The 10,832-nt window shown below is 42.2% G+C and overlaps 1 protein-coding gene across 3 annotated transcripts in view; it reads right to left on the bottom strand.

Annotated features, from left to right (window-relative positions):
* Positions 1-403: 403 nt before the first annotated feature.
* Positions 404-10,832, bottom strand: part of LOC107758245 (B-cell lymphoma/leukemia 11A-like) — a 14,095-nt gene continuing 3,666 nt past the window's right edge. Inside the window, exons 2-3 of one of the 3 annotated variants that reach the window (XM_016575935.1) lie at positions 8,904-9,236; positions 404-3,607 (exon numbers count right to left, since the gene is read on the bottom strand). In XM_016575935.1, coding sequence (XP_016431421.1) covers positions 2,073-3,607; positions 8,904-9,236 — 1,868 coding nt within the window. In that variant the 3' untranslated portion in view covers positions 404-2,072. Of the gene's footprint in view, positions 3,608-4,824; positions 4,909-8,903; positions 9,237-10,832 lie in introns of those variants that run through there. The other 2 variants (XM_016575936.1, XM_016575937.1) reach the window with 2 other exon arrangements.

Genomic DNA, 10,832 nt, shown 5'->3' with positions numbered 1-10,832 from the left:
AAAAGGAGAAAGCTGTTAAGATGACTCCGCTCCCCCTCGGGTTTCTCAACATCCTCAGACTCCCACCCGTTTCAATCGCAGCACTCCTTTCCAGGCTTTGTCTTCGTCATCTCTCCAGATGTATAATCTCACTTTGTGGACACGTAATGTACCTGACAATCTCATCTATTCCATAAAACCCTATTCTTTGAAGGCCAACCTGAATGACCGAGCGGTTTAGTCAGATATGACTGTACTACTAACGGACTATGACTCAACAATAGCCGTTAGAGAAGAGTGGTTCATCTGTGCAAATACTGGTGAGTTCGTGATGTGATCTGAGACATGTAGTGGCAGGTTCGACTTCACCGTTCGTGCGGTCACACTTTCTGGTTCTCACATACACACACACACCGTCTGACTTTGCCTCTGTCTTTTAATTATCATACAAATAGGCATAGAAATACAAAATACACAGCAAAGTTGTGGGCTACACAGGGAATTCTGGAAGAAACCACATAAGACATGACATTTCAATCAACAGAAATGATTATACCAATATACAGAGGACAAAAAGAGCTTTGTTTTCGCTGCTCCCTGAAGAAACGGACACAACTGGATGTCCAACTATTTTCACATTTGTTAATACAAAAAAATTGCTTATTACATTTGATTATTTACTGTACAATATTTGTTACCACACAAACATAAACTGTAACAGGTCCCTGACATTGATAATCATAATAAACTGTAACAAAGCAAACATTCCCTGTATAGATTTATCATATATCTTGTCTCTTAAGTCTTTCTCACACATACAGAAGTGCTCTCTCAAAGGGTCCACCATTCAACAGGGTCAGCGCTGTCGTTTCCTACCCAGTCTTTCATCAGAAATGAGGCTTTTCATTCACACAAGCACAAAACACAACCTGAAGAAACCACTGTCCAAAAAACAAACAAAAAAAACAAACCAAAAAACTTTTCATAGCATTTCTATATGCTCGGCAGTAAAACAATATAGTCTCACACTAAACAGGCTCACAAAATACAAGGAAAATTACTCTGTTGTGCAGTAAAGTGGCTATATAAACAAATATGTGATACATTTTCCTGGAATGTTACAAAATGTCAGCACAAACTAAAATATATATTTACACATTGACATTCTAAATGGCAAACATATTCTCTTTAACAGTAATAAGTGACAGTGAACATGTATTGCCACAGACCCAATCAGTCCTGTTTAATATACAGTATCAAAAAAGGAAACAACCCTGTCAGATAGTTTGGAAAACACAAGCTCAAATCGGATTACTGTCATTTGTGCAGGTCATACTATTAACCTAACCAGGGGTGTACAATCCTGCTCCTGGAGGGTCAATTTCTTGTAGTTTAGCTCGACCTACTCAAACAAAACGGCCTGAAAGTTTTTGTTAAAGGTCCTGAAGACTTTGATTAGCTGTTTCAGGTGTGTGTGTTTGATTGATTGATTGATTGATTGATTGGAGTTGGAGCTGAACTCTGCAGGACGTTGACCCTCCAGCAGTAGGACTGTACACCCCTTATGTAGACCATTCCCAATTTAGATTTTTATAAGCCATGAACCTTTAAGGCTCTGCAGAAGAGTGCCACAACAGTGTAATCCGAAGGTGTCCACTTCATAATTGCATTGTAGAATTCATAATCACATTGGCAGATCACCTGCAGGTTGCTCAGTCTTCCTGTGCGATTGTCTTTTGGGCTCAAAAAAAGGTGACTTGCGACCATCTCCATATACTCTGACAGTGCTCTACCAGTCGCAATTCTGGGTTTGAAGTGCCTTGACATTGACGGTCGGGCCAAAGAGTTCAGAAGTCTTCCAATATTGCATGTAAGGATTTAACAGTAGGCACTTGTACTGATATGAAAATCTATCAAATCTCGAACAGTATCAGCGTTGCACCCTACAGCGTTTCTAAGCACTGTGGTGAAATTGAGAAAGGTCCTCTCGGTTTTATGATAAGATGCGCATACTGGGTTGCGGGCAGAAGATCATCAAGCTTGGTGGTTTTGGTCATGATCAGAGTGTCATGTGTAGAAGTCATATACTATGTTTATACTGTGGTTTGACCCAACACCACAGTGCTGTCTGTTTCCTCAGAGGTAGGTGGCTCATCATCGCTGACCCTCATCTCAGTGTCTTTCTCTTTGTGCTGCTCTGATAGGTCCGCATTTGATTCTGTGAGCATTGTGATGGGAGCTCCTGATTGTTCACGGACAGAGTCGTCCTTCATTGTGACGTTGAGGCCATTGTAATCAGCAAGCGGGCCCTGACTGTAGGCGCCGCCATTGGCGTGAGTGAGTCCATGGACCTTCTTGAGGTGTTTCTCCAGTGTGGCATAGACGGTGAACGGGACGGAGCATAGGTGGCACTGAAAAGGGGCACGTGTCCCACGGGCGCCATGTGTTTTCATGTGGCGCGTGAGTTTGCTGCTTTGCGCGCAGGCATAGCTGCAGAGGCCACAGCGGTACGGTCTTTCGCCCGTGTGGCTGCGTCGGTGGACCGTCAGGTTGCTGCTGTTGCGGAAACACTTTCCGCAGAACTCGCAAGCCTCTTCTTTTTTCTTCTTGCCCCCTCCGCTGGTGACCTGCCTCCTTTCATTCACCCTCTGCCAGTCCTGGACCATCTCCACAGCCTCCACCTCTCCATCCCATTCGCCTTGAGGACGATCCTCCCGTTCTGGACGCTTTGGTGTGCAGTTGCCGCTGGCTATCCCACTCTCGCCGCTTCCACCTGTATCTCCGCTCTCCAGAGAGCCCTCTGAGGGGCTTCCATAGGGAGATGGCTGCTGCGGTTCACCTTGACCCTCCTCATCTGCTTCTCTCGGAGGCTGATAGTAGCGCAGCAGATTGCGATCCACAGCCCTAGACTGCGAAGATGTCAGGATCAGGATAGTACCTCCTGAAGGCTTTCCAGCCTCCGTACTTGTTCCATGACCACTGGAAATATCATTATCTCCTTGTCCAGAAAGTTTTCTGTCCTCATCTGCACTGGCAGAGTTGGGATCAGTTTCCTGTCCAGCAGCAGGGCGGCGGTGACTCCTCATGTGTCGTGCCAGTTCGCCACTTTGGGAGAATGTGAGCTGGCACACGCCACAGTGGTAGGGCCTATCGCAGGCGTGTGTGCGGCGGTGGGCGGACAGGCTGCGCAGAGACTGAAAACCCTGGCCGCAAAGCTCGCAGGAGAAGGCTGCGTGAAGTGGCGGAGTACAGTGGGGAAAAGGTGAAGCGGCTGGTGGAGACGGGGACGGGGAAGGTACTACTCCGCCGTTGTTGCAGCTAACCTCCGCCAGGTGCTGCAAACACATGGAGAAGTTCAGGCCCTGCAGGTCACGTGGTGTATGGCTGGAGCCGTGGGGAGGCTTGTGAAGGGGGGTAGATCGCCGAGATGACGGCTGGAACGCAGAGGCCAGTGTAGCACCCAGGTGACGTGGATCCATTGTGGCTGCCGGTTTTGACGTCTGTGTGATGGCGTCATCCTCCACCTGGTAAATGTTGAGAGAATGTGCATTCTGAGCATGCTGGAGGAGAGTCCATGCACTGGAGAACACACATTGACACACCTGGCAGGTGAAATTGGAGGGCTCTTCTGTTTTGGAGAGGAAGAAAGAGAGAGAAAATGAATTTATTAGTCAAACAACCTAAAAGCTACATTTACAAGCTAAAATGACTTAGAACACATAAACAGATGGCATTATATAAATGGCAGTACATTCAGGAGATTCAATGTGGGTCAAATGCAAACAAACAAAGCCTTTCTCACGCTATATCACCCTGTATATTTCTGACAAAATATGCAGAGTGGACCGGAAAGATGTCTATCATCATGACGACATGAAAATGAAACATCAGAAAGAAAAGTCTGCAGGCGAACTTGATCATTTACAGAAAGTGGAACAAAACAGGTAAAACCACAAATACATGTGAAAACAGGGTAGGTACAGTCCAAGGTTATGTTTAGAAAAGAATACTAACATGCTTCTTACAGCATATTGCACAGGTCACGATGTATAATACCCAATACTAAAAACAAAATTAAACTGTAGCTGAACAATAAATATTTATTGTTGCATTCAGCATACTATGTTGGCACATGACCTCAATACAATGCATGCTCAATTCGGTGAAATCATATGGTTTAATTTATGTAGTAGTTTTAAATCAAATTTTGAGTATAAGTGTCGATTTTCACCAGTCCAATAAAGTATTCAAGAAAGAGAAATCATGGTGAATATGACTTCCTGCTGCATACAGTACATTGATTTTGCCAAAAGTAGTAGAGTTACCAGAAAGTAGAACTTACATTTTTTGTTCTGTTCTGAAAATGTAGCCTATTTTTCGGACCATTAAGATTTTTTATATTGTGACATTTTCATGATTTTCATTTGTCATTTCAAATTGTCATTGCCAGAATAGCCCAAAAAACAATGAAAAAAAAACAAACAAGTGGGATCATATATCATATGTATTATTTAAATTGTAAAGTATTTATACATCATGGACGAAAAAAAAAGAACTGTCTAAACTTTACGGTAATGAGAACTTGAGAAAAACGTTAATATCATAAAAATATTTTCTTGATGTTTTTTTTCCTTCTCATTTTCGAATGAAATGCGACCTGGACATGTTTTCATGCTAATCATCTACATCAGCATCCTGCTAAATAGTCCTACTAGTATGCTACAGTCTACAAGTGACAAAAAAAATCATCATCCGGACCTACTGCATCACCTCACAAGAACACATTTTCCTCATTTGTCTAATTTTTCAGGCAAATTTTTTTTAGAAAAGCTGCATGTCACAAACCCCTGCAGGTGTCAGAGTAATAATGAGCTGGTAATAGCGCCGCTGTTGAGTCAGACCTAACCAGAAAGCCTTGCATGATTAAAGGTGTGCTCACAGGAGAGCCGAATGACTGCGGAGCGAAAGATTGAGACAAAATTTTTGAAGCAAATGAGCACGGATGGGCTCCTTTAGCAGCTCTGGTGGTATTTTTAAACGTGGTTAGCTTTGTCTCTATTTCAGAGATCCGCTCACCAATTAAGCTGCAAATTGCTAATTAGCGGAACGGGGCAAATGAAGGTATTATGCAAATGAGTCCTGACTCAGCCTCCTTGATAAATGGGGCCTGTCTGCAAAGAGGATCCCAAAACTGTGAGGAAAATTCATTTAATTTTTTCCATTCTCTTACAAAGGGTTCAAAGCAGAGTGCTATAAGCCTCTTTTACTTCTCCTCCAGTCAAAATCCTTCTGCATTTTATTGGGAGGGAGCAAAGAAGAAGATTAAAAAGAGCCTCTCCTATTCTCTTCTCTTGTACTTTGTGCCTGGAGAAGAACTCGAGTCAAAAAGCAAGAAGCCGATCTCTGAGCCTTGGGGACGGAGGTTAAAACAGGGATGAAAAGGGAAAGGAAGAAGAAAAGTGTTCAATTTAAGAACAAAAAGAAATAGCTGCACAGGTCATGAAAAACAACAGAAAAATCATCACCCCTGTGACTGCACCTTCGCCCCTTCCAAACAACCCCTTCTGCTTCCAAATCTCTCCCTCGGGTGGAGAGTGCGAGGAGGGTGGAGGGTGGCTTTTGTCTCAGGGTCTTGAAGTGAAACACAATACCCAGCCTCTCTCTCTCTCTTTCATTCTTCCCCTCACTCTTTTTGTAAGGATTCCCAGTTGGCCCAGGGTAGCAATTGCATATTAAGCAGAAGCAATAACCGCTAATTAAAAATGCAGATTGGCTGAGACCACTAACGAGCAGCAGGCAGAATCTTCTCTCTCTAGGGAACAGAGTGAGAGATAGCAAGAGAGAGAGAGAGAGAGAGAGAAAGAGAGAGAGAGAGAATACAGAGACAGTTGAAATTAAGAGCTAAGAGAAAGCTGGAGGAAATAAAAATAAGACTATTGATACACGGTCTACACTAATTCAATAATCCATAACCGCTGCACCGCGGTCTCCAAAATCTCTCTGTCACTCGTTCACACCCACACATAAGCACACACTCAAACACTCCAGTCTCATGGGTTGTGGGCTAACTGAATTTTCATTGGATGAGTCAAAATGAAAGCGCAAATATAAAATACATACAAAACGCCCTCATCCACCCAAAGCAGCACAAAAATTTATCCTTTTGGGGTCCAAGATTTGCCAAGAATTGGGCTACTTTTAATCTTTGCCACCTATAGATTTGTGTTTTTTTAGGGTTTTATTGGATGACTTAAAAAATACAGTTTTTTAACCAATACAAATGCTTTTTAAATCAATACAAGCTTGTTTATAGAGATTTTCTAAAGATTACTTTTAATAGTTATTGAATTATTTGAGTTTTAAAGAATATATATATATATATATATATATGAGTGTCTAGTATTCAGTATGGGCTAATATCCTAAAAGCAAAGTCTAATATCAACAGATAAGCGATATGGTACCAATATGTGACCCTGGAGCACAAAACCAGTCTTAAGTCGCTGGGGTATATTTGTAGAAAAAATCATTAGGATATTAAGTAAAGATCATGTTCCATGAAGATATTTTGTAAATTTCCTACCGTAAATATATCAAAACTTAATTTTTGATTAGTAATATGCATTGCTAAGGACTTAGTTTGGACACATTTAAAGGCGATTTTCTCAATATTTCGATTTTTTTGCACCCTCAGATTCCAGATTTTCAGGCCAAATATTGTCCTAACAAACCATACATCAATGGAAAGCTTATTTATTCAGCTTTCAGATGATGTATAAATCTCAATTTCGAAAAATTGACCCTTATGACTGGTTTTGTGGTTCAGGGTCACATATAATAGATCTAACTACACAAAACACAAGTAAAATACATATGGTAAAAAAGGCATTGGCTTTTTTTTTTTCTATGGTTATGATGAACTTTGATTTTTTAAATGCTGTAACCTACATCATATGTTATCCCTATTCCTACAAATGACATATGTAAACGCTAAATAATTAAAATAGTTAGGTACTCAGTGTATTTGCTTTTGGGGTGGCATTGGCAACCATTTTACAGACTGTGATCAGTAAGATTTTTTTTTTTTTTAATAAATACTTCTTTTAGCAAGGATGCATTAAATTGATCAAAACTGACGGTAAAGACATCTACATTGTTACAATATTTCTATTTCAAATAAATGCTGTTCAACAACCATTTTGAACATTGATAATAATAAGAAATATTACAGACCTGGCAACCCTGACCTGTCCATTAAAACAAGTCATCATTCACTTACACTAATAACACACTCATTTTGAACTGTCTATCAAGCAAAATTTTTACACTTCAGGCAGTTCCTTATCAGACCACATCTCTCATTCTCCTGTCATTGAAGCCTCAAAATCTTTGCATCAATAATAACCCAAGACTGTTGACAGTGAGGAAGTAACACATTAGCATATTTTGCACTTCTCAACCCTGACACCTTTATCAGCAACATACACCTCACACCAAAAAAAAAAAAAGGAGCAAAAGTGACTGAACCCCAGAGAAGTAAGAGACGTGGACGGACGGAAGCAGAGCACAAAGAGGAAGGAAGCGCAAACATGTGTACGTACAGGAGGGAGAGACCTGAAAGCAAAGTTTCGTTGATAACGATCAATCATAATCATTTGCTTGTCTCTATAAACAGTCTGTAATTATAAACTAATAAATGTTTGCTTTGCTCATGCTGTAGGGTAAGAGAATCCTGCCCATATGAGGAAGCAGTTCAGGTCACGGTTCAATAACATCAGGCTGAGAAACACCAACACCTGCACAGGCCGACGATTCCCTTTAGGGCCAACTACTGCACTGAAAAACACTGAAGTAGCTTTGACACACACTACTACAACACACACACACACCAACATCCTGTTAAAAGTCAAAAGAATTCAATGTTTCACCAAAATTCTTCTACAACCTTCAACATCCATGGAAACGTTCATTTTCTAAAAAGGTTATTTAGATTACTAATATGTTAAAGTATTAAAACCTGCATATGACCGTTTGGCTGGAAGTGATAGTTTACAGTTAATTTTCTTTAATTAGTATTTATGTTTTGCTTCAGGAGACATTGATTCATTAACTGGATTTGTATGGATTACTATCGTGTTCGCTTTGTGTGGTTTTCGAAACGTCGACTTTAGCGTTCATCTACACTTAGACTCACAGAGATGGATTATTTCTCTAAAAATCATTGTTTGTGTTCATCTGAAGATTGAAAATCATATAGATCTGTGACTGCATGAGGATGAGTAAACAAACTGTTACGAACTGTTCACTGAAAGGTTCTTTTGGGAACCCAAAATGGTTCTTTGCAAAAACCCGCTTTTGGAACCTTTACTTTTAAGACTGTACGGTGCTCCAACAGGCAACAGATTCATAACTCAAGGTCAACAATGGGAAAAACATCAAATTTCAAGACTATTTTGAATAGCGCCATAAGAGGACAGGAACGAAGCAATTCACAAAGGACTCTGGGAATAACACCATGTCAGCACCTGCTCTGACTGACAGTGCTGGAATAATGAGGGGTTTGAGGAAAGTGTGTGTGTGTGTGTGTGCGAGAGCTCTGGGAGTTGTGCAGTTTGGTGGCCTGACTGTGCCGTGTTTACCTGGCCACTTCACCTGAGAGACAGAGCTAAGGAGATGCTCAGGTGTGCTCAGGTGCCTTTCTGCCATCCCCCAGGGTGCATGTATAAGTGTACGTTTGCTCGCGTGTGTAGCAGAACTACCTATCTCTTCCACACAATTAGGCCCGGCGTCTCTAACTCTTGAACTCACCAAGGCCTCAGCGCCACAGCAACGGCAGTCTAATGAGCCGGACTGGGGACAAGGTCGTTAAATGAGGGGACAGTTTTACAAAAAAAAAAAAGACACTAATTAGCACCTAGAACTCACCAGCTCGGTTGGCCTCCACCCTCACACCTGGCTCTTCCTTCCATCTCTTGTCCGTCATACGCCGGAGCTCCACGTAACCCGCCTCCACCTGCGTTCCTTGGCCGAATCGCAGCGTCCGATTGGCCGGAGAGGGAGGAGTGTGGACCTGAGGCCTGGCTCTAGCTGTGCCGCACCCGCCCTGTTTGTGCTGGATGAAGGTGAGGATGTGGGCCAATGGAAAGGCTTGACCACACTGGCCACATGTCAACAGGTCACGGCCTCCATCATCAGGCTGAGGCACCTGCTCAGGTGATGGCGAGGAGTCGGCGGGGATAACTGTGGAATCTGGAGCATCTGTGAGCAGAACAACACAAAAAAAAGCTGTAAAAACACTCTGTTTAGAGACTCCCTTGTAACTCTTGAAATGACCCAAGTGAGTGGCTTTGCAAAAGCCTTATTTCTCTTCTAATGTGCTACTTTCAGTTCTCTGCATTCGTCGCGTACTGCTAAACTGTCATCATCAGCACGGCTCTGTCTGGTCAGCAGACACTGACCACTTCCTGTGTCTCTGCCACCGAGGTCTGCTTTGCACAGGAAGCAGCGCGATGCAGCTCCGACCCGCTTGAGCAATTCGCCCATTAGAGCATGCTGATGTATCAGGCACATTGCACTGTAGTCGTCCTACCACGCTCACAAGTCTGCTGATCTAAACAAGGTGTCTTTCACACCACTCATAACCGCTGTGGCGAATGAACGATGCAGTATGTAAATCTAGCCAGGCCAAAGCTGAGCCAAACAGGATTTTGCTACCAAGACTATGAAAAAAAGCCTACTTTGAGTGGGTTAACACAAGCTCATAAAAATGTATCTGTGCCTAAACTGGAAGTCACTTAATATTTTGTCCCTTAGTGAATATAATGCTATTTTTATACTGCAAGGTGGCACAGAAGCTGCATATATATACTGCAAAAAATGCATTTAAACTGAATAATGCTGCACAGCGGATACACGAGAATTACTTTTTTCCATTACCAAATTAATCTTTTAAAATGAATTCATGAACATAGAAACATTAAAATATATCTACTCTCCAATAATAAAGACAATGTTTAAGGATGCAATGTTCGTGCATTTCATTCACACAGTAGCAAAGCAGCATCAGGGCCACCTGAGGTGGATCAAATCTGCATATTTTACTACTTCTCATCCCAATCTTATTTTATTTTTTTATTTTACTACTCTGACCACCTTTAACTTGGCTGTGTTGAGACATCGAGTTCAGAGAGGAACTTGCCCTTTGGCCTGGGTGCCGCTGTGATCATGGACTCCAGAGCGCGCGCGCGCACACACACACACACACACACACACATGTCTGGTTTGCTATCCTCATGGGGACTCTCCATAGGCGTAATGGTTTTTCTACTGTACAGACCGTATATTATATCGCCCTACACCAACCCTAACCCTAAACTTACCCCTCACAGGAAACTTTCTGCATTTTTAGATTTTCAAAAAACTTCATTCTGTGTGATTTATAAGCTTGTTTACCCGTGGGGACCTCAATTTAGGTCCCCACCGTGACATGAGTCCCCATGAGTCTGTGTGTATTCAGGTTTAAGTCCCCACCAGAATAGAAAAACAGGTACACACACACACACACACACACACCACCTTACAGCTATCCTTGTGGGGACTCTCCATAAGCGTAATGGTTTTTCTACTGTACAGACCGTATATTATATTGACCTACACCAACCCTACCCCTAAACCTACCCCTCACAGGAAACTTTCTGCATTTTTAGATTTTCAAAAAACTTCATTCTGTATGATTTATAAGCTTTTGTAACCGTGGGGACCACAATTTGAGTCCCCATGAGTCTGTGTGTAGTCAGGTTTAAGTCCCCACCAGGATATATAAACCAGTACACACACACACACAAACACTCACTC

The sequence above is a fragment of the Sinocyclocheilus rhinocerous genome, unplaced genomic scaffold (assembly GCF_001515625.1).
Source record: "Sinocyclocheilus rhinocerous isolate Xijiao unplaced genomic scaffold, SAMN03320098_v1.1 scaffold23, whole genome shotgun sequence".
Taxonomy (NCBI): domain Eukaryota; kingdom Metazoa; phylum Chordata; class Actinopteri; order Cypriniformes; family Cyprinidae; genus Sinocyclocheilus; species Sinocyclocheilus rhinocerous.
Note: the sequence above shows the minus strand (reverse complement) of the source record. Positions and strands in the feature narration are given on the sequence as shown.